This window comes from Lampetra planeri, chromosome 52 (assembly GCF_965212315.1).
Source record: "Lampetra planeri chromosome 52, kcLamPlan1.2.h2, whole genome shotgun sequence".
Classification (NCBI taxonomy): Eukaryota; Metazoa; Chordata; class Hyperoartia; order Petromyzontiformes; family Petromyzontidae; genus Lampetra; species Lampetra planeri.
Window position 1 is genome coordinate 2,204,945 of NC_136158.1, and position 25,023 is coordinate 2,229,967.

Sequence of the window (25,023 nt, forward strand, 5' to 3'; positions counted from 1 at the left end):
GCTCTCGAAATCGCACAACTCAATTTACAACTTAATGAGAACGTCCCCTCTGGTCGCAAGGGACGTCCGCCACGTAAGCGAAGCAGTTGGGGGCAACTGATCGTCGCGGCTATGGACGCGCCTCAAGGCCACCGGATCGTGGATGAGTTGTTGAACGAGGACCCCATTTAGAATTGTTGTCGTACAGTTCAGTGGAAATACCCGAGACTTCAAAATCCAATTGTAGGCAATCTCGTGAAATATATAATCAGAATATTTTTGCTGGAGGAATCCGATGAGCTGTAAAGCTCTTTTTTTCACTGATGTCCCGTAGATGTACAATACAATTCGTGGCAGAACGGTTGAAGGCAGTACTGCATGGCTGTAAAATAATATATTTTTATATTTTGCTTTGTCAGATGCAATGCAAGTTTTTAAAAAGCAGGACGTATCCCTCGATAATTCACGTCTAATTCTCAGGGATAGTCAGCCGCCCGCGGGAGAGAAGTCATTAGTTTCAAATTCATTAAGTGTGGATAATTTTAAAATTTGGAAAATTTAAATAAAACCCCGACCTAATTTGGAATGCACGGAAATTCGACAATCTTTTTTCATTCCCGGTGGCTCATTAAGTTTTAGTCCACGAGTCGATGCAGCTCTCTATTACTCTTGTGATGTCCTCGGAGGCATGATAAGCCAAGGGGTGCAGAGGTGGCCCGCTGGCTCTGGGTCACAGCACGGAGATGACCTTCATTAAGGGCATCCGTGATTAAGCGGGGGTTCTCAAGGCCAGCGAGTTGATGGTTTTATCAGCCCGGGCCAACACTGACTGCACACACTCACCCCATCACGTTCAAATTGGTGTTCCACTTAACATTTGCTTAATACCGGCTCCAAGCATTCATTTAAAAATAGATTTTAAAAAAATCACTGCCGTGCAGCAAACGTCATTACGTGGAAGGGTACCGCGTGAGAAACGGCAGCGAACCCACGAGATTATTTGAAGCGAGGTCACGTAAACGACGTCGGGAAGCAGTTCACGGGGAGACAGACGTGCAAACTCCACATTTACGGCAGGCGTCAGGATCGGGATCTAACCTTCTAACCCACGACCTCCTGAATACCAGGCGAGGTAGTTCACATCTCGCCGCCGTGGCGGTCATTTTAGCCTCAAGGTGGAGGGGGTGGAGGGTGTCGATAGGTGGCTGATAAGCTGGCGAATGCCTCGCGACCACCTCGGAATGCACTCGATTTCGTCAGGACCTGTGAAGCCAAGCAGGCGTTGAGAGCCTGCTTGAAAGTCGTTGCATGGGGCACTGCCGAAGGGGAAACCAGGTGTTGTAGGTGTAATAAGGCCCTTCTCTCTCTTCGTTCCTCGTCTGACCCCGTGTCCCTCGGCTCTTTCCTTATTTAATGCCTGGGTCACGTGGTACACTCCAGCCAATCCTTAATAGCCTTCGCTGAATGTTCCAGATTCCCCATCAACTCCCGGGACCACGCCCCTGACTTGTCTTCCCATTGGCTGAGGCCAAGACCAGCAGAACCAATCACCCTAGCTGACATCCCTCGATCACGCCAGGGCCATGCTCCCAGGCTCTCCCCCCATTGGCTGTAGAGCAGGACCGGCAGAGCCGATCACCACGTGAACCGGACATAGGCTCTCATTACATAGGTATGGGCCGCGATGGGTGGAGGCAGCAGATGGCCGGTACACCTGTGGCTTCGAACCTCTTAATCTAGATTTGGCTCATGAATCTCAGTCACACCTCGTCGCGTGCGTGGTGGGGTTTTTATTTTTTTATTTTCGGGGATTCCCGCTTGCCACTCACGTGGCCAAACATCCCAACGCAGGACGCCCCTTGCCAAGGAGCCTCGAGACTCAGTCAGCGGGCTGTTCCGCGTGCGAATAATCGGCATGGTCGTGAGTATTTACCGGCACGCCGTGCGCGCGGCAGTCGATGCCAGAGATCTCTACGACAAAGCCAGCGGGCAGCGGATGAGGCCCAAGGTGAGTTTGAGAGGTGGCCTGGGGGGTGAGGGGGGGGTGTCCTTCTTTGAAAATTATCTCTTTGGAGAGGAAGAAAAAAGAATAACCCCACGCTCATCGGAACCCCCACAGTGCAACAGCTTCCTGAAAGTGCAGCTGCCCTTGCCTGCCCTCCTCCTCCTGCTGCTCCTGCTGCTGCTCCCCTTGCCCCAAGAGCTCCCCCTAAGGGCTCACCGTTGTTACTATGGCAATGACCCCCCCCCCCCCATGGGGGGGGCGGTGACGGTGGCAGATTGGAGAGGGTGGGGGGTCAGAGATCTGAACAATAGGCTCACGGGCAGGTCCTCTCAGCCAACGACATCATCATAGCCCCCCCTTACAGTTCCCCTGTAGCTGTAAGGGGGGCTACACTGCGGGGGGGGGGTATTACCCCCCCTCCCTTTCCTCAACACTTAGTAGATAACAAGATGACTATATCTCCCACTAAAAAAAATCTGTGAATATTGTTTTTAACTTGCCTCCGGCAACCAACCGACTCAATTGAGCAGCACAAAGCAACCCCCCCGTCGCTTTGAGGGCCTCCCCAGGCCGTGTAGGTCACGGGGGCGATTCGGACCATAGTCCACGCTGCTTACGTGGCTCTCTGAACCGCCCTGCAGTGGACGCCTTTCCGATAGCAGTGGTGTGAGCAAGCAATTGCAGGGCTGCACCTTTATCTTTGACGTGTTTAACTCTGTTAGCATTGAGTGTCATTCACTTGAATGTAAATGAGGCTCCGATGCAATGTGCAGCTTTCACCGCGAAACTTTATGGCAAAAGTCAATTTGCCTAACCAGAGAAATTTTGGAAGAAAAAATAAATTGCGAGAATGTGATTACCCCAAATGAATTGAGTAATTGTTGTTGTCATTGTTGTTGTTGCTTAACAACATCAGAGACGACTCACATTATTGCCGCGTTATTGGTCCATCGCAGCATTGTGTAGCTGTAGATCCGATGAATGAAGCGTCTGCCCCTTACAAGGACACGTCTTTGCCGATTTTCCATCGGCCGTGGTGCATGTGTTGTGTGTCTAACTAACCACACGGGTGTAACGTCAAACACCTCCCTCTTCGATGTACGCTGCTGTAAAACTTCTTTCGCACCGTACGTAGCCAACCGTGCCAATCTGAACACAAAAATCAGTTTCTAAAAAAATTAGTTTTCAAATTCGATTTAAAAGTGGCATATCTCCCCGTGGCTCCCTAACATCGGAAGGGAGAGCGTTCCAGACGGCCGCGGAAGCGCGTCTGAAAGCGCCGCGCGATGACGGTGACCGCCATCGTCTTTGTTCGATGGCAGCAGCCAAAAGCCGCCGCCGCTGCTGCCGTGAGCGAACTTGCATCTTGGAATCCCTGCCTCACTTGATGCAGCAAATCTGGCTGTGACGGTCCCACCTGATGACGGAGGCTTGTGTTGCCTCCGAAACGTCGTGATTTTTTTTTATTTTAATCAAATTTTTTACCTACGTGACTTTACCGAAAAAACGAAGAGTGTGAGTGAGGATGCCCGGAGTGTCGCGTGATGATGGTTTATGCTCCTTCGCAAGATCGGCGAGGTGTCGGGGCTCACTTCGAACGGGCTCGTCACGGCGGGGAACATCGAGGTCGTCGCATAGCAGCGATGGATTTTACCTGCACTGCCTATAACACCTGTTACACGCGGCGGTCGCCCATCCAAGCAATATGCAGGCTCGAGCTTGCTTAGCTTCCCATATCTGACGAGGGCGGGCATATGCCGGGCGACGTGGACAGAGGCAGCGTCAAGTTATGCATGTGGTCTTGTATTTACGCATAATTTATGCGGTTGATATGTGGCATGTTAATCAATATATTTTTGCATCCCCCACCCCACCCACCTCCCGGCCACCTCCCCCCTCCTCTATCGGCAGACAAGAACCAGAACCACGGAGACGGAGCGGTGAAATTGGTTCGCGTGCAGGTGTGCTCTGTGTATTCTTATTTCGAGCATCGCGAGAGGCGGCAGCGGCTTGGGATTGACTTTCATCCAGCAGTGGAGTGACCCTGGGCTGATTATGATCATCATCATCATCGTAATGATAAGGACGATGATCACCATCACCATTCGTCGGCAGACTCGTTCCACCCATCGCTGGCTGCACTAACTCCCAACACGAGCCCCCCCCACTACCCCCCTCCTCAGCACCCCCCGCCCCCCCAGTTCCCCCCCCCCCCCCCCCAACAATGTCCGCACGCGCCACCCAGTCAGGAAATGTATCACGCGGTCCGGGACCTCTCTGCGACATGATTTATTTATCCTCCCCATTTCTCTTCCCCATCGCTTTCTCCCCCCTCCCCCCCTTTGTATTTTCAAATCCGCATTCGGAAATCGTCCGGGGCATTGGCATTTACTGAGGAATTGCACGGGGGAGCTCGCGGAGACAATGGACTCGCGTGGGAGCCACAGTTCCCCACGAAGTCAAGGGGACGAGCGGCCAGAAAGAGACCCTTGCTAGACGGTTCATTTTTGTTTTGTTTTGATATTTTGTTGACCACCACCACGCAATGTTCTCGTGACATTTCGTCTCGTTTGGGTGTTCGCTTGCGCACATCGAACCTCTTTTGCGCCGTACGTAGCCAACCGCGCTCAACCGGAGGTGCGGGGAAATCGCTGCTTCAGCTAGTTACCCGTGGAGTTTCAACTCGGGCTGAACGATTTGGGGAAAATGTCTAATTGCGATTTTTCTGACAGATATTGCGATTGCGATTTGATTTGCGATTACAAGCTTCAGTTCAATATTCACCGTGTAATAGGTTTAAAACATGTGATGGGGCATTACCACATGATACCATCAAAATATGAACTGCTCTAGATATTCCAATGCACGGATGATAACTTATAAGATATGAATCGCTTCCAACATGGATTTATTTAAAGGTTTTAATTGAAATATAACAATCAAACATGGAACAATTGTTAGGTCAAATAAAGTTATAATAGTAACAAAAAATTCCAATTAGAAAGTAATAGGACTTTTCAAATCGCAAAAAATCACATCCTTTGCGATTTAAAATCGATTAATCGTTTAGCCCTCGTTTCAACTGCCTGTGTTGTTGAGTGGAAAGGATCAGGAACAGGTTGGACTTGCAAATCCCTCCACCCACTCGCTCCCGCCTCTGTCCACCCGACAGCATCAATGGGTTCCCACCACAGTGAAGTTGTCCATCGGCAGGGCGCGTGTAGTCGTGGTCTAAAAAGTGAGGGCACTTCCCGCCTCTTCAAAGACAACGGGCCAGTGTGGAAGAGTAGGCCGAATACTGCGCCACCCCCTACCCCACTCCCTGCCACACCCACGACCTCATCTCCAACCGCACCCCCACCCCCTACCCCACCCCCGACCTCCTACCCCACTCCATACCCCACCCCCTGCCACACCCCACCCTCAAGCCCACCACCTAACCTCACCACCACCCCCTTTCCCACCCCCTACCCCACCCCTGCCACACCCTTACCCCCCACCCCCTACCCCACCCCCTACCCCACCCCCTACCCCACCCTTCTACCCCCACCCCCTACCCCACCCTTCTACCCCACCCCCTACCCCAACCCCTACCCCACCCTTCTACCCCACCCTTCTACCCCACCCTTCTACCCCACCCTTCTACCCCACCCCCTACCCTACCCCCTACCCCACCCTTCTACCCCACCCCCTACCCCACCCCCTACCCCACCCTTCTACCCCACCCCCTACCCCACCCTTCTACCCCACCCCCTACCCCACCCTTCTACCCCACCCCCTACCCCACCCTTCTACCCCACCCCCTACCCCACCCTTCTACCCCACCCCCTACCCCACCCCCTACCCTACCCCCTACCCCAGCCTTCTACCCCACCCCCTACCCCACCCCCTACCCCACCCCCTACCCCACCCTTCTACCCCCACCCCCTACCCCACCCCCTACCCCACCCTTCTACCCCACCCCCTACCCCAACCCCTACCCCACCCTTCTACCCCACCCCCTACCCCAACCCCTACCCCACCCTTCTACCCCACACCCCTACCCCACCCTTCTACCCCACCCTTCTACCCCACCCCTACCCCACCCCCTACCCCACCCCCTACCCCACCCCCTACCCTACCCCCCTACCCCACCCTTCTACCCCACCCCCTACCCCACCCCCTACCCTACCCCCTACCCCACCCTTCTACCCCACCCCCTACCCCACCCCCTACCCCACCCTTCTACCCCACCCCCTACCCCACCCTTCTACCCCACCCCCTACCCCACCCTTCTACCCCACCCCCTACCCCACCCCCTACCCCACCCTTCTACCCCACCCCCTACCCCAACCCCTACCCCACCCTTCTACCCCACCCCCTACCCCACCCTTCTACCCCACCCCCTACCCCACCCTTCTACCCCACCCCCTACCCCACCCTTCTACCCCACCCCCTACCCCACCCTTCTACCCCACCCCCTACCCCACCCCCTACCCTACCCCCTACCCCAGCCTTCTACCCCACCCCCTACCCCACCCCCTACCCCACCCCCTACCCCACCCTTCTACCCCCACCCCCTACCCCACCCCCTACCCCACCCTTCTACCCCTACCCCAACCCCTACCCCACCCTTCTACCCCACCCCCTACCCCAACCCCTACCCCACCCTTCTACCCCACACCCCTACCCCACCCTTCTACCCCACCCTTCTACCCCACCCCTACCCCACCCCCTACCCCACCCCCTACCCCACCCCCTACCCTACCCCCTACCCCACCCTTCTACCCCACCCCCTACCCCACCCCCTACCCTACCCCCTACCCCACCCTTCTACCCCACCCCCTACCCCACCCCCTACCCCACCCTTCTACCCCCACCCCCTACCCCACCCCCTACCCCACCCTTCTACCCCACCCCCTACCCCAACCCCTACCCCACCCTTCTACCCCACCCCCTACCCCAACCCCTACCCCACCCTTCTACCCCACACCCCTACCCCACCCTTCTACCCCACCCTTCTACCCCACCCCTACCCCACCCCCTACCCCACCCCCTACCCCACCCCCTACCCTACCCCCTACCCCACCCTTCTACCCCACCCCCTACCCCACCCCCTACCCTACCCCCTACCCCACCCTTCTACCCCACCCCCTACCCCACCCCCTACCCCACCCTTCTACCCCACCCCCTACCCCACCCTTCTACCCCACCCCCTACCCCACCCTTCTACCCCACCCCCTACCCCACCCCCTACCCCACCCTTCTACCCCACCCCCTACCCCAACCCCTACCCCACCCTTCTACCCCACCCCCTACCCCAACCCCTACCCCACCCTTCTACCCCACCCCCTACCCCACCCTTCTACCCCACCCCCTACCCCACCCTTCTACCCCACCCCCTACCCCACCCTTCTACCCCACCCCCTACCCCACCCCCTACCCTACCCCCTACCCCAGCCTTCTACCCCACCCCCTACCCCACCCCCTACCCCACCCTTCTACCCCACCCCCTACACCACCCTTCTACCCCACACCCCTACCCCACCCTTCTACCCCACCCCCTACCCCACCCTTCTACCCCACCCCCTACCCCACCCCCTACCCCACCCCCTACCCTACCCCCACCCCCAAAGTTTAGTTTTGGAGCAGCCATCACTCCCCCCCCCCCTTATTATCCAATTCTCATTACCTGCAACATTGCTTCACGTGGATTTCGAAGACAAAAAAAAATCCCCCTTTTCCCCCAGGACTCCAGAAAATGCTCTGCGTCTACATTTCGCGTGAGAATGGAGCCGGGGTTTTTATTGCAATTTGTACTTTGAAGTCAACGGGGTATGAACAATTTGCTCGTCGTCCGCATGTTTGGACCCCGCGCTGAGAATCATTCCGGTGTGGCCACAGCGAAGCGGTGAGCGAGTGAGAGAGGAGGCAGCAGAAGCAACAAGAAGAAGAATCATTAAAGACAAACGTCGCATTTCGTTTGCCTTAATGACACACTCACACTCGGGGGCTCCGTGAGAATATTTGATTGTATCACCATCGGGAGTCATTCTCTGTCCACTTCTGGATGTGGGCCTTCACACCCTCCCCCCCCCCCCCACAGTCGTCTCTCTCCGGCACGTGAATTGATCACGCGTCATTCATACAAATCGTCGTCGCCATAATCGTCATAATCGTCGTCATAATCATCGTTATCGGCATCATTATCGTCGTCGTTATCATCATCAACCTTCGTTGTCGTCATAATCGTCGTTATCGGCCATAATCAAATTGTGACGTGCATAATCATGATTGTATGCATAGTAAGTCCTCGCTTAACGCGTGTTCACCCAAAGCGTGTTCGCTGCAAAGCGTTTCTTCTATTGGTGAACACGTTTCGCGCAACGCAGGAACGCGCCCGTTACGATACAGAATGCGCACCGTTCAAAATGTGAGCCGAGACACCTGAGTTTGATTCCTGGCCATGGCTGACATCGGTGACGTGGGGTTGTTGAACGGCTCCACTCCGGCATCGTCACTTACGGTCAAACAACCCCCCACGAATGGTTCACAAGGCACGGGGAGGTCTTCATCCAGCAGTGGATTGACAAAGGGCTGAAATGTTTGCGCGTATTCATGGAGTCCAAAAGGCCAACCGTTGCAGCTATGCTTTCAATCACTTGTTTATTTGAAATAAATGTAGAAACTTTCCCATAAACTCGTTCTCGTTTTTATTCACTCACAAGGGCTCCCAGTTGGCATCGCTGAGTGCTGAAATTGCAATAAAAGTCGATAAGCTTTGCAAAAAAATAAAACTTTTAACAGCAGCCCTGCGTATGGCCTACTTTCCTTCTTTGATCACCACCTGAGGATTATTTCTATAATGCGGTAACGTTTATTTATATATATATATTTTTTATCTTATTTTGTAATTTTCCTACCCCAAAGCTGCACTGCGCCATTGGCATCGGGCCGCATACATTTTTGGGAATATCCCCGTTCGGAATTCTCTTGCAAAAGGAGCGGCGGATCGCAGAGCCCGCTTCTGACATCTCTTCGTGAGCGACCTTTTTAAAAAGCAAACGCCTCCCCCCGTTCCTCGTGAAAGAGCCGACGACGCAGAAGATACCCCCCTCCTACTGGCTTCAAATCTCTCCACCACGAACACTCTGGGCCACAACCCCTGCACCGCATCATCCACAGTGCACACACCGTGGCAGCAGCAGCTGATGATGACGATACGGATACTCTGATGATGATGATGATGATGCACAAATGTGACATTAAAAAACAAACTCCCTGGCAGTGTGTGTGCGTGTGTGTGGCGTCTGTGGTCGACACCCGTGCCCTATATAAAGCCACAACAGCTGATCATTATTTCTCACCTGATGACGGACACTTGTGTTGCGACCAAAACGTCGTGTTCAATTATTATGTTTTCTACCCACGTGACTTTACCGACAGAAACAGAGAGTATGGATTCCTGCAGTCACGAAAGCTTCAAATCAAGATTGTAACAACGATTCATTGTCCGAGGAGGAGGAGGAGCGGGAGGAGGAGACATCCATCGCCACCGCAGCGATGATTCACCACTCTGCTGACGCCTGACCAGCAATCATCGAGCTCAACCACCTCATTCTTGTTGCTCTGCATCTCCAGCAGCTGCACGGCGAAGAGGTGATGACATTTGGTGTGCGCAGCGGATGGAGGAACTTTCTCACCCGCTTTGCACGTGCGAGTGGTTGTCCGTGGCGTGGCAGCCAACTCGACATTTGAACTCTTGTAGCTGGGAAACGTCGGCAAATTAAGGGCAGAACGCAAACTTAATGTGATTGGGTTTGTGTGTGCGCAGTCACTGGCACCCTGCACTGCCTTTGAATGGCTCGCTACGTCGCCAGCCAGCCAGCCAAACTTTTCAGAAAATAATACAAATGAATTGATGACCAAGGAGAGACCATAAATTCTCTGCACATGAGATCTCAGCTCCGAGTGTAATTTATTACGTGGGGATTGATATTTTACACACATTTTGTATCTATAATTATTTTTAAAACATCACTTTAACTTTTTCTTTTACCAACCTCTGCCAGACATTGTCTACACATTTTTTTTGTCCGCATTCCGTTTCATATCCTCCTCCTAAAAAAAAAAGCCGGAAAAAATCTATTACAGTTGATTGATGAAATCCTTTAAAGCTCATTAATTTAACCGCAGGTATTTCCCCCATAATTGACGTGCTAACGCATCACATTTTTGTTCATATTATCAGACGCTGTGCAGTGAGTGGGTCATTTTATGTTTCCACGTACCGTATAACCACCCGTATATACACGTATTTTTAATATTCATTAAAAAAAACATATTTCTCTTCTTGGTTCTTTCGGTAAAGTCACGTAGAAGGAAAATAATAAAATAATAAAAATAAAACATAATAAAATAATTCTCACGACGTTTCGGCTACAACGCAAGCAGCCGTCTTCAGGTGGAAAACAGGTCTGTCAAGGTCTGTCACGTAGACAGGTCTGTCAAGTATCTGTCTACTTGACAGACCTGTTCTCCACCTGAAGACGGCTGCTTGCGTTGTGGCCGAAACGTCGTGAGAATTATTTTATTATGTTTTATTTTTATTATTTCATTATTTTCCTTCTACGTGACTTTACCGAAAGAACCAAGAAGATGAATCCCTGCAGTCACGAAAGCTTTAAATGGAAATTAAAACATATTTGTCCATCTACGAATGAGTTTTCCAGTGCCTTCATCAAGTCAGTCTGTCCGCAGTAGCTGAGTACCTTTGAAAGTCCAGAGTTGAGCAAAGGCGCTTTACGAACGGAAGGATCAAGCGGAACATCCGGCATCGATCGTGAGAAACGTACAACCTTTGACCTCGATCCAATACCGCTCAGCATAAAAAAACTGCCACCGAGATATTCTCAGGGGGGCTTAATAAATATACAAACCATCTTCCGATACGTCTAAATTTAAAATAATATTTCGTTACAAAAAAATCTCACTTGACAGTTGTTGCACAGGGGGTGGCACGAGTGCGGGGGGGGGTGTCGCGCTGGGGGGGGGGGGGTATGGGTTATTTTGGGTGGAGGATGGTGAAGGGTAGCGACCTATGTCCTCTTTGCTTGCCGTGGCTCATCTTGCCTTCAGAGCCAGTGATGGTGGGAAGCCCTCTTCTCGAAGCCTCCACGCGCCAGCAAATGTCAATTCGAGCAATACCAACCCCCCATTAAAGGTTCCTCCAATCCTTTTTGTACGGCGTTTCACAAATGCGTCGTCGCTTCAATTCAATGCCCGGATGTCGCTGACAGCAACATCCGGGCCCTTCTCGTTATCCATAGCCTCTCTCAGCCACCGCCTCCGCCTGCCCTGCACACGAACCACTTTGCGCCGCGCATCAAGAAATGTGAACTCTACCGTAGAGTAGAATGTATTATTTACGGACGATATTTTGGTGACTTGGGGGAGAGCGGGCGGGGGGAGGGGGAATGTGCTTCGATTTCCGTCGTTTTGATGTTCGTCACACATTTCAGGAACGCATCCACGTAAGCCAGGGGTATTACAGCACCTGTGAAGGGCGGTGGCTAGGAGATGTTAACTCCCTCGCCTGGTATGCAGGAGGTCGTGGGTTCGATCCGGACCCTGACTGACCGCCTGCTGTATATATCGAGTGTGCGTCTCTCTCTCTCTCTCCCCGTGGTAGCGTGTTTTTTTTTCTCCGGGTCCTCCGGATTTCCCCTCCACATTTCGAATCGATATGTGCTTAAGAGAATTTGGCTGCTATACATTTCCACGTGATAAGCCACTTCTCATTGTGCTATCATTTGCGGGCAGGTCGATGCTGAAAAAGAGCGAAGTAGCTCAGTGGGCCTTACCCACTAAAATCATCGTCATCATCACGACGATCCATGGGCAGATAGCATCCGTCGGTGTCCACTGCACTTAGTCATTTGTTTCCACTCCCCTCTGTCTTGTGCCAATATATATTCAAGTAGTGGACATCTTTCTGGCACCGATCTATTATGTCGTCGTCGTCGTCAACCTATTCCCCTTGCTAGGCCTTAAAGAGTAAAACGTGTTTTTAAATCCTTTATTAAATCCTTTATATTAAGTTCGCTTGCTTGCTTGCGTGCTTGCGTGCTTGCTTGCTTGCTTACGACCGTGCAAATCTTCCGGTCATTTTTTAACCCACTTCCCGTGATCCAATCGAGCTGACATTTTGCACACAGACTCGTTGTGCGTGACAATTTATTTTCGTGAAATTATTTTTTTCCAAAATTTTACACTGTTTAGATAAAAATAAATAAATATTTAATTACCAATTGCTTAATGCTGCCAGACAATCATCTGACCCATAGGTGGCAGCCATCTCAAGCCAGAGGACGAGAGGACTCTAGCGGCCACGCATATAAAGGATTTATAGTGAAAAACTTTGTTTTTACGGGTTATTTTTATTAAGTTCACTTGCTTGCGTGCTTGCGTGCTTGCTTGCTTACGACCGTGCAAATCTTTCGGTCGTTTTTTAACCCACTTCCCGTCATCCAATCGAGCTGACATTTTGCACACAGACTCGTTGTGCGTGACAATTAATTTTCGTGAAAAAACTTTTCCCAAATTTTACACTGTTTAGGGAAAAATAATTAAATATTTAATTACCAATTGCTTAATGGTGGCAGACAATCATCTGACCCATAGGTGGCAGCCATCTCAAGCCAGAGGACGAGAGGACTCTAGCCGCCCCGATGCCACGCATATAAAGGATTTATAGTGAAAAACTTTGTTTTAACGGGTTAATTTTTGAGTAAATTCGCTGTCACCGGGCAAATCGCTCCCCGAGGCCTTCGTCTGAGCACGTGGCTCCTCCACGTCTCGTGGACATCCATCCGTTGGCGACCGTCGTCCAGACACGCCGAACACATTCCCGCCGATCACAGCTCCCAATCCCCGGGCCTCCCTCCTCCCGCGGCAGTCCAGCGTCCAATTATTCATCGTGACATAATTACTGAATAATTAATGGCGTAATTTGAAGGGGATGATGACATTTTAGTGCGCCGAGTGCTCCGTTAAGCGGCTGCTACGGCAAGGGGAGGCCCCGTTTGCGTGCGTTCCACTGCGTCACGAGCTTGGAGTTTCGGTGTTTGCCCAGCGAGTGTTACGCGAGGATGTGCACCCTAAAGAATGAACGCCTTAGGGTTCTATTTTGTATTTTTACAAAAGGTAATGTCCAACTGAGCTGTATAGACATTTTTCAGAAGCGACCCGGCTGGGAACAAATGATAGCTCAACGAAGTGAACAATCACGTAGAATTTTCTAGCAGTCAAATACTCACATCGCGTGTTTCTAAATGTGGAAGGAAAATCATGCGGACCCGGAAAAAAAATTCACGCGACCACGGGGAGAGAGAGAAAACGTGCAAACTCCAAATGTACAGCAAGCATCGTGGTCAAGATCGAACGCACGACCTCCTGTATACCACGCGAAGTAGTTAACATCTCCTAGCCACCGTGATGATGATGAGAGAGAGACACGCAAACTCCAAATTTACAGCAGGCATCGTGGTCGCGATCGAACCCACGACATCCTATAGGGAGTTAACATCCCGCTAACGCGCCGCCTTCAAAGCCGACCGAATCTGCTTTTGTCAAATTCTCAAAGCCATTTTCCTTCTCGTATGACGAGCACTGGAGCAGCCGTGCTCATCCCCTATTGACAGCCCGGAGTCGGTGGTGGAAATTACACCTTCCTCTGGCAGGGCTGAGTTTGTTTACTTGATAACTACTGTTTACTAGCCGTCCAGCATTCCCAAAAAAAGTGGTGCTAATTTCATCAACCCCGGAGGAATGATGGGATGAGTCAGCAAACCCACCAACCAGGATTTGGAAACGCAACCTTTGGACTGAAAGCAGCTTTGTCTCGACGGCTGAGCCGGACGACCGGCGTCAGCTTTACCCAGCACCCCTCTCGTTACGGCTGCACTATTTGTGTGGCGAACCAAAAACAACATCCTTCGCACGGTGACCTTCACAGCTACGTTGTAGACACAGGCTCAAGTCGGGCGGCGTTTGCGCAGTAATTTTGATTTCGAAGAGAGACTGGTGACCGTTTGCTGCATAGTGCGTGTGTTGGCGCAACGTGTCTTCTTCCAGCCGAAGCCCGCATATGCCCACAGTGTCAACTATTTGAACGCGACTTCTTGGTTCTTTCGGTAAAGTCACGAAGAAGGGAAATAATAAAATAATAAATATAAAACATAATAAAATAATTCAGTGAGAATTATTCAGTGAGAATTATTTTATTATGTTTTATTTTTATTATTTTATTATTTCCCTTCTACGTGACTTTCCCGAAAGAACCAAGAAGATAAATCCCTGCAGTCACGAAAGCTTTAAATCGAAATATTTGAACGCGGTTTAACATTACGGTACGCGTTGATACACACACACAGTGGTGAGCGCACCGCGCCACGCTACTTACCTGGAGAGCCCAGTTTGAGTCATGATCGTGGCCAACATTCTGCACTGACAAGCGTTGCCAAGTGTGGTCAAAGAATGTGCAGGGCTTACACAGCATGGAGAGAGGTCTATATCTAGAAGTGGTTTGACAACGTATAAGAGATACAGCAATATAGTATCTGTACTATCATAATTAGCAGCAGTAGCCACGATTAAAATGCACGTTGATTCTAAATGTGGAGGGAAAAACCGGAGGACCCGGAGAAAAATGCACACGCCCACGGAAAGAGCGACACGCAAACTCCAAATATACAGCAGGCGTCAGGGTCTGGATCGAACCCACGTCCTCCTGCATATCGAGCGAGAGAGTTAACATCTCCTAGCCACCGTGATGATGATGAGAGAGAGAGACACGCAAACTCCAAATATACAGCAGGCGTCAGGGTCAGGATCGAACCCACGACTCCTGTATATCAGGCAATGGAGTTAACATCTCCTAGCCACCGTGATGATGATGAGAGAGAGAGACACGCAAACTCCAAATACACAGCAGGCGTCAGGGTCGGGATCGAACCCACGACCTCCTGTATATCAGGCGATGGAGTTAACATCTCCTAGCCACCGCAGCTTCCGAGCTCCGACGAGAGAGGACGCATTCAAGGTGATTAGGTCATCGTAATTGCCATTTCTCAGCATTCATGGGATATTAAAGGCACATCTTGGTAAATATTTAATTACACTCAATCAATCCTAATGCTAATTGCATTCATGGGAGCGGTGGCAGGCGAGGAGTGGAAACGCATCCGAGGAGAAGAACAGCCGCGGAGATGGAGCGATGGAATCGGAGGATTGTCACATATCGCAGAATCGGGAGAGGCAGCTGTCAGCGGGCTGGGAGAGGCCCTCATCCAGCAGTGGATTGACCACGGCTGACGGAGACAATGATAATGACGATGTATGCGTGCATCCGATTGCATTATTCACACCGAAAAAAATACAAACACGGACCAATTTTAGTATCATTCTTGAAGCCGAATTAACCACGTTTGAAGTGCAAAAGTAAATAGGAATATGCAAAGTGGCTGCTTTTTAGTTTTATTTGCATTATTATTATTCATAGACCAATTTCCATTGCCGCGCAAACAAGCAAAATGCCAGCTAAAATAAAAATAAAATTAGCCACGGGCTTACGGGCCTTACATTTTAATATTGGATTTCCTTCCTCCAACTCGTTCGTGCGTGCCAAGTGTCACGGGCCAGTTATTGACAACCCAATGTAATAAACACCGGACCGTCGCTTAAATCCACTGTCACCATTGTGCCTCTCTCGTCTGGAGCAACAAAATCGCCGAGCCACGGAACAGAGAGAGAGAGAGGAAGGGAGAGAGGCGGTGGCACTCGTTCACGGATGCCGCAGCGCACACGGCGAAATAAGTTTGATTCCCGACCACGGCGAAACAGCTCGTGGTGCAGTCATACGTACAGATGTTAACTACCTCGCCTGGTATACAGGAGGTCGTGGGTTAGACCCCCCTGCTCTATATTTGGAGTCGGCGTATCTCTCATCATCAGCACGGTGGCTAGGAGATGTTAACTCCCTCGCCTGGTATACATGAGGTCGTGGGTTAGACCCCCCGACCCTGACGCCTGCTGTATATTTAGAGTCTGCGTCTCTCTGATCATCATTATCATCACGGTGGCTAGGAGATGTTAACTCCCTCGCCTGTTATACAGGAGGTCGTGGGTTAGACCCCCCGACCCTGACGCCTGCTGTATATTTGGAGTCTGCGTCTCTCTGATCATCATTATCATCACGGTGGCTAGGAGATGTTAACTCCCTCGCCTGTTATACAGGAGGTCGTGGGTTCGATCCCAAACCCTGATGCCTGCTATATATTTGGAGTTTGTGTGTCTCTCTCTCATCATCATCACCGTGGCTAGGATATGTTAACTCCCTCGCCTGGTATACAGGGGGTCGTGGGTTCGATCCCAAACCCTGATGCCTGCTATATATTTGGAGTTTGTGTCTCTCTCTCTCTCATCCTCATCACCGTGGCTAGGAGATGTTAACTCCCTTGCCTGGCATACAGGAGGTCGTGGGTTAGACCCCCTGACCCTGACGCCTGCTGTATATTTGGAATTTGCGTGGCTCTCTCTCTCTCTCACCGTGGTCCGCGTGGATTTTTCTCCGGCTCCTCCGGTGTTTTCCTCCACATTTAGAGACGTGCGATTCGAGTATTTGGGTTGCCGTAGATAATTATCCACGTGATAAGCCACTTCGTTGAGCGATCGTCTGCGATAGCCAGGTCGCTTTTGAAAATAACAGCTGTACAGCAGCTCAGTCGGCCTTACTTGGACAAATTAAAATTAAATGTTTAAAACAGTATCAGACGATACTCTTGATCCGCTCCCTTAGGTGCACACAACAAAGGTGGCCGGGCGTAGTGCTGAGCCACGCACCACACTCGTTTGTCGTGCTGACCTCTATTCAGTGTTCGCTGACAGCACTTGCCCCGACAGCCTCGGGATTTTTGTCTTTGTCCCAAATGGCGTAGAAGGCCGCCGATTTCACAATTATGTACAGCGTTGCGTTGCGTGCGTTGCGTGCGTTGCATCGTGCATCTCGAATCGAGCCCGGGCTTTATTCGCCGGAGTCAAATCACTCGCCGTATCTACGGCACGTTGGGGAGGGGGGGGAGGGGTGTAACAATCATCTGGCGCGTGCAGCGTGCGACGACTTAAACGCGCGCACTTGAAGCGAGATGATCGGTACGCTTGCCACGGCATTGCGGGCCGCAAGCAATCTGACCGCATGAGTTCCCTCTAGTGGAGGCTCTTCCGCCCAGCAGTGGCGTGAGCGAGCTATTGCAGGGCTGCGCCTTTGCCATTTTTTTTTACCTTTTGTCCGTTGCCTTTGCAAATCGCACCGCTAAGCCAAGACGCAAGCGGCAAGAGGTATCCCCGTAAGCAGCGCTGAGGCAGCGATGGGCTCTGCACTGCAAGCGTGCGTGCCGATGCAATTTGTGCGGAACTGGGGGAGAACAGTGCACCTCCAACCCCAGCGAGCAGGCGGCATTTTGCATCGCTCAGACCTTTTGCCGTCCACGGTTCGAATCCTACCCTCGGTGCACGGAGCAAACAAAAAAACAAACAAATTTAAACCGGCGCGGGGTCTCCGTCTAGGTCGACTCAGCCTGAAATAAACGCGTGATGAAATGCGTGCGGCATCGGCAAAAATGGGGAGACAAAGACGGACGTCGCCGCGTCCATTGCTTTGACCACACTGCCCCCTCGTGTACGAATGCGGCTTTAATAGGTGCTCGCTAATCGCGTTTGTCCAGTCCGTTGATGGTTCTACGTGGGGACACGGCGTTTTGGTTTTGTTTTTTGTGAGCGGTGGCTGAGCGACACGCGCGCAATGGACACGGCCACCCCCCACCCCCACCCCCCAAGTGCGATTCTCGACCACGGCTATGACGATCAGTGGGTGAGTGGTGTCAGACGCGCTCTTCAATCGGACCTCTCCCCTAGGTCCACTCAGCCTTAAAATTCGCACCTTGCACGGTAGGTAAAGCAAAAGCAAATCGGGGAGTGGGGAGACAAAGGCGTGTCTGACCTTAATAATAATAGGTGCTCGCTAACAGTACTTGCTCCCTTGCTCTGTAACGAACGAGCGATGCAGTGCTCGCGATGAAGACGGTGAGCTGTGAAGGACGGAGGGGGAATCCCCAAACTGCCGGATTGGATGTCTCAAGGAGAGAATTCGCAAGCGCGCGTGTGCGTGTGTGCGTGTGTGTGTGTATGCGTGCGTGTATGCGTGTGTGTGTATGCGTGCGTGCGTGTGTATGCCTGCGTGTATGCGTGCGTGTATGTGTGCGTGTGCGTGCGTGTGTGCATGCGTGTGTGCGTGCGTGCGTGCGTGTGTGTGTGCGTGTGTGTGAGTGCAGTGTAGCGGTTAGCGCGCTGCGCTATGAACCTGGCGACCCGGGTTCGATACCCGCTCACGGCCAACACCAGTGACGATTATCTGAACCGGTCCTGGGCCTCCCCTAGGTCGACTCAGCCTGAAATGAGTACCTGATGCGATGTGTAAACATCGCCACTGGGGAGACAAAGGCGGTCGGGCGTGGTGCTGGCCACTGACCCCCTCGTGTACCGTTCCGGCCTTCATAGGTGCTCGCTAACATAACTTGCCTCTACAGTCTGTTAAGGCTATACGGGGGATCTTTGTCTTTGTGTGCGCGTGCGATTGTGAAGCGATGACGAGAATGATTTAACGCAATGCACTAAACACGCCCGGGTTCGATTCCCCGTTTGCGCGGCCAACGTTAGTGGAGCACATTCGTATCCGAACCGGCCACAGTAATGGAACCCTTCCCCCTCCCCTAGGTCGATTCAGCCTGAAACCATCACCTTGCGCGGTGATAAGAGAGAGAGAGAGAAAATAAAATCAGCGCTGGCTCAAACAAATGCCATTGGGCCCACACCTCTCGAGCCGCTGCTGGCATTTAACAATAGGTGCTCGCTAACAGCACTGGCCCCGAGCCTACACGGGTCATCTGTATCTTTGCATGCGCGTGCGTTCTGTGCGTGCACGCGCTAAGTCGACTCAGCATCAAATCAGTCCCGAGTCCCATTTGTAAGCAAGGGAGGCTGACCATGGAGGTAACCACCCACCCCCTCTCGTGTGCCCACATCGCTTTTGCTACTCGCTACCCACAGCACTTGCCCCAACAGTCTGGTTTACACGGGGGGAGGGGGGGGCATCTTCGTCTTTGCTCAATCATCCGTCTTTCCCGCCCCCATTGATGCGATTCAGCGCGGCATTAATCACACCGGCCACGGGAATCGATGTCTAACTTTACACGAGGTCCGAGTTTACACGTTCTCCCTTGCACCGTGCATCTCAGCTGTTGCTATAATCATAATTACGGTGGTGGTGGTGGTGGCAACTGTGCATTTGCCTCCGCGCGCGCGCGCGTGCGTGTGTGCACGCCGAAGTGACCGTGTGTGAACAGGCGTACGCGCGGGTGTGCAAACGTGCCGCATGCCGATTGTGTTGGCGTGCGCGCGGACGCGTACGCGAATCGGCACGCGTGCGCGCGGGGCGTACACGTGGCGATTGTGGTGGCGTGCGCGCGCGCGTGCGGGGAGCGGTGGTGCAACGGTTGGCGCCGCCGCGCGACAAATCTTGGCGACTCCAGAGTTATCGCTCGCGGCCAAAACCGGTGACGATTATCTGAACTGGAACTGGATATCCTCCCCCCCCCCTTAGGTCGACTCAGCCTCAAATGAGTAGCCGGTGCGATGTGTAATCATCCTCACTGGGGGAGGCAAAGGCGGCCGGGCGTGGTGCTGGCCATCCACCCCCTCGTGTGCCGTACCAGACTTCACAGGTGCTCGCTAATGGCACTTGCCCCAACAGTCTGTTAAGGCTATACGGGCGATATCTGTGTGTATCTTTGTTTACAGCATAACCCGCTGTGCTACGAAACCCAACGGACCCGTGTTCGATTCCCATTCACGGCCAACACCACTGACGATGATGTGAACCGGACCTGGGACTCCCCCTAGGTCGATTCAGCCTTAAATGAATACCTGCTATTGGTGCGTACGATATCCACAATCGCCACCGTGATCATTGGCGAAGACAAAGGCGGTCACGCGCGGCTCTGGATCAACCACAACCTCGTGCCCTTAGAAATAGCTACTCGCTCTGAGATCTTTCGCCCACCGTTCCCGTATTCAGGGTAATCCTAAACCGAGATCGTCCTCGTAGTGCATTAACCAACCACGTGCATTGATCGTGCACAACATCGCATGGCGGCGTGCCAGACAATCGTCTTCCGCACGACACTCCTGGCCGAGTTCTCGAGACGCGTTTGCCAGGAGGGTCCTGCCCCACACGTGGATGTTCGACCCATCATCTACCGAGCAGGGAATCCAAGACACGAGGAGGGAAGCACTCGACACCAGCCCGTGCGGCAGGGTGAACCGACACTCAAAAGCTCCGCGCAGATCCGATGAAGAATCCCCATTGCCGCGTTGTCACGCACTGCCCTTGGCTGCGTCGCATCCCAGATACGACGATGCGCGGTAATTCCCGCATCGCCTGCCATCCAAGTCATAACCGGGCTCCACAATTCCCGATTAGCTTCCGAGATCCAGCGACGAGTTGCGCGCGGGGCGGTGCGGTCGTAGAGGCACTGCGTGTGTAGTGAATGTACTGTCAGTAGGATGTACTGTCAGTGGGATGTACTGTCAGTAGGATGTACTGTCAGTGGGATGTCCTGTCAGTGGGATGTACTGTCAATAGGATGTACTGTCTGTGGGATGTACTGTCAGTAGCCTGTCATCCTTTGCGTAATAATCTGTGCGCGTGCTCCGAGCGTGGCCCGCTTTAGGTTCGATTCCAGACCGCGGCTGTACGATTCAGTTTGGCAGGCGGTATCAGACACGGGGTTTCTCTTTCTTCTTTCCCGAGCCTCCCCCGCCAGGTGTCACGGATTCCCAAAATAAAGCGAAGACCCTGGTGGTGGAGAGGTGGTGGAGAGGTGGCGTGCGCGTTTCATCAGCGGCGGGGTCGGTGAGAGAACAGAGGTAGAGGTGGGCGGTCGTGGCGCGTGCCGTAGCCAACACCGTTTGGGGGGGGGGGCGCGAATCCCAAACGGATCGAGGAGCCCCCCATGCTGAACAATTGTTCGGCGCGTGCTCAATCTGTCGCGCTGGAGGTGATCATTGTGCGCGGCACGTGTTGTTGTGGTTGTTGTTGGTGGTTGTGGGTATGTTTTTGATGTGTGTGTGTGTGTGTCCGTGCGGTGAACCGAGTTCCATTCCGCCAGCCCACGGCCAATAGCAAGTGACGTTTATCCGAACTCGGTCCTAGGTCGACTCAGCCTCAATTGAGTACCTGGTGCGATGTGCAATGACAATTGTCACTCGGGGAGACAAAGGCGGCCGGGCGTGGTGTTGGCCACCCAAACCCTTCGCGGTTCCGTGGCGGCCTTAAATAGATGCTCGCTAACAGCATTCGCCCAAACGGCACGTTAAATGCTATGCGGGAGGATAGGCAATTGCTTTTATCCGTGTGTGTGTGTGTCTGCGCATTGCCTGGATCAGGCGCGTCGTGCCAGTACTCGAATGCGCGCGCACACACACACACAGACTGTCGGGACAAGTTCTGTCAGCGAGTAGCACCTATGAAGGCCGGCACGGCGCACGAGGGGGTGGGTGGCCAGCACCACGCCCGGCCGCCTTTGTCTCCCCCGTGGCGATGTTTACTACACACCGCACCCAGGTACTCATTTGAGGCTGAGCCGACCTAGGGGAGGCCCATGACCTGTTCAAATAATCGTCACCGGTGTTGGCCGTGAGCGGAGAATCGAACTCGGTTCGTAGCGCCAATATCAGTGTATGAACCGCTCGCTCGCTCCACTCAGCTCACTCACGTTTACGCAGCGATGCACTTTTGCCGATCCTGACGCCGTCATCTGGGCTTGACCACCTGCATGTGAAATTACAACCGTTGCCCTGCCATCTATCTACATGAAGCCGTACGGACAAGAGGAAGAACGTCTCACTCGCACCGCTCACTCACTCGGGAGCCGCACTCACCACGAGAGCGCAGGGAGGAGGGCGAATGAGCCGCGGTGAGCGGCCCGCGGTGCTTGCCCCCGACGATGATTTTGTGGATCGACACTGCCCCGTACAGCTCGCACTCGGCTGCCCCCAGAGCCAGACACAGCACGGCAAGGGGCAGCAGCAGCAGCCGCAGCAGTGGTGGCGGCGGCGTCGAGGAAGTGGAGGGCAGCTGCCGGGGCAGCACGGTCCATGGAGACGTGGGAGGCATGTTGACGTAACGGTATTATTATTATTATCGAGGCTGTGTGAGCCGTGGGACCCTGTCACCATGATCTGCAAGGGGGCATCACCAACACCCCCCGCGCCTGCCCACCATCTCTCTTCCCGCGGGAAGAAGGGGGACAACGCAACTCCGAGCGACTGGGATGACGGCGGCGAGCGAGCGAGCGAGCGACGATCTGTCAATTCGATCTCGGAGTATCCCTCGGATCTTGCTTGCTTGCCGTCCGCGAGCGGGTCACCCACGATGGATGTTGGTTGGTCGCCCGTTGATTTAGGGGCTCGCGGCTGGAGGATGAGACGCAAACTTGCGTTGCACGCGCCGGTTCGCAGCGTGCAGAGTGGACGGGTGCCTCGCGCTTTCAGCTGCGAGCACGGGAATTGAATTTCAAGTCGACGCGGAAAAAAAGTTGATCGTGACAAAAATCGCCAAGAAGTGGCGACGCCTCGCCCCGCTGTTGCGCCGAGTTGATCTCGGGCCGGAGGAACCGGGTGACGGCGGCGGCGGCTGCGGCGATGATGATGATGATGATGGTCGTGGTGGTGTTAGCAGGTGGACTGCGAAGCGCTGTGATGTCCGCTGCCTCTGCTACTGCGTCTCGCTCGCGGGGATATCGAGCGCATTGCCTTGCGTAGGGGCAGCAGCAGTAACAGCAGCAGTAACAGCAGCAGTAGCAGCAGTAGCAGCAGCAGCCCACGCGAAAACCCAGCCAGCAAACGCCGTCTCCGCTGCAGCCACCACCACCACCACGACCAAACAGTGGCGGCTCTCGCAGTTATTACTCGACACAAATCCGCGACCAGAGGAGTGCTTGTGCTGGATGGGGGGGAAGGGGTGGGCTGGGTGGCTGGGCAGGTTTGCGTGTCGAGGCGTGGGTTGTGTGGGTGGGGGGGGGTAGAGAGGGAGTGGAGGGGAGGTAGCGGGGTGGGTGGGTGGGAGGTGAGATGCTTGGGAGGGAATTGGTGGGCAGGAGGGAGGGAGGGAGAGAGAGAGAGGGGAGGGGAGTGGCAGATCGAGAGAAAGAGAGAGAGGCGAGCGGCTCAATTCAACGCAGCGCTCGCTCGTCCTTCTCTCTCTCTCTCCCACACTCCGTCGCCCCCCCCCCACTCGCCTCGCTCATGCAAATGCGACGCAGCTTGCCAAGGGGATAGGCGGTGAAGCGCCCGGTCCGTTCGCCGAGAGGTTTCCCCCCATACCCCCGGCACAAACGGGGGGTGGTGGGGTGCACGTTGTGGTGGTAGGGGGGGGGGAGAGAGAAACGAGAAAAATAAATAACTAAAAAGGTAAAGATAAAAAGAGAAAACAAAAATAAACAAAAGAAAAAAATATGATAAAAAAAGAGAGAGTGGGGTGGGTGGTGGGGGGCACGTTGTGGTGGTGGGGGGGGGGGTAGGTGGGGGGAAGGGTAGGTGGGGGGAGAGTGGGGGTGGTGGGGGGCACGTTGTGGTGGTGGTGGGGGGGGGGGTAGGTGGGGGGAGAGAGAAAGGCAGTGGGGGTGGTGGGGGTGGTGGGCAGATTTGGACAGCCAGGAATGATCGTGAAATGCGGCTTCGCTACTATCCGTGCGGGGCCGAGCAATGACATGCATATTAGGGGGCTGTTAAAATATTAATGCCGTAACTCACGAAATAATCTGCCGTGAAAATCGCCCCGAGTCCCCCGCTTCCCTTCCTCCACTGCCGAATATTCCCCGCCAGTGTTTTACGAGCCAGACATCTCCCCCCCCCACCATCCACCACCACTACCCACCAACCAACCAACCACCCACCGCCACCACAAGGAAACAACAACAACAACACAACAACAACAACTAGCGCTTACTCTCAACTGCTGTCCCCCACAGCCCCCGCCCCACACCCCCAATTATATTCTTAGTCTCTTACAAGACGTCCGGCTAGCGTGGAAGAGTAGGCCAAATACCCCTCTTCTGTGGAGGGAGCTCTCAAGAGCCGTGTGCCGGCCTTAATAATAGGGCTCGCTAACAGCACTTGGCCCAACGGTCTAAGGCTGCGAGAGGTGTCTATAGGGCATAATGATGATGATGGTATCGGTGAGAGCTGATATCGCCTGCGTGCACTCGAGTGCACTCACGGTACCCGCTTGCTCGCGTCCGACTGTCCGTCCGTCTGTGCATCCCTCCGTCCAATCTCTCCGTCCGACTGCCTCGTCTGTCTGTCCCTTCTGTCCGTTCTTACGTACGTTCTTACGCACGTCCGCCAATCTGTCTGTCCTTCCATTCGTTCGTCTCGCCGTCCGTCTGTCCATCTCCCCATCCGTCCGTCCGTCCGTCTCTCCGCCTGCTGCGCCACTGACCCAGCCACCCCCCTTTCCACCGGAATTCGCGCGCGGCCAAGTCGATCACTTCTGAGCCCATTGCCATGAAATAACGACATTACACACGCGAATGAGGAGCGCTCCCTCGCATTCATCATCATCAGGCCGGGGAGACGGCGCTCCGCTGAGTTACCCTTCTCCTATCCCTGCCTTTTTACCCCCCCCACCCCCCAGGACCCCCCCCCCCCCCGCTACACCCCCAGACGCACGAAAACGGGGATACTCATTACTATAATTAAGCCATTCACCCAAAGTCCCGCATCGCTGGCAACGAATCGTGGGCCTGGTGTGAGTGCGAAGGGGGCCTGGGTTTTGTTTTTGGCTTTCATTCACGGATTTAACCCCCTTCTTGTTTGGGCGGGGGTAGGCGTGCATAGAGACCTCGTGGTGTAACACATGCGTCCCTCTTTCCCCGCGTCCACGC

The 25,023-nt window shown here is 53.5% G+C and overlaps 1 protein-coding gene across 1 annotated transcript in view; it reads right to left on the reverse strand.

Annotated features, from left to right (window-relative positions):
* LOC144734590 (neurexin-1-beta-like) overlaps positions 1-22,253 on the reverse strand; it is a 530,465-nt gene extending 508,212 nt beyond the window's left edge. Inside the window, exon 1 of the mRNA XM_078616842.1 lies at positions 22,019-22,253. Coding sequence (XP_078472968.1) covers positions 22,019-22,253 — 235 coding nt within the window. The remainder of the gene's footprint in view (positions 1-22,018) is intronic.
* Positions 22,254-25,023: the final 2,770 nt, after the last annotated feature.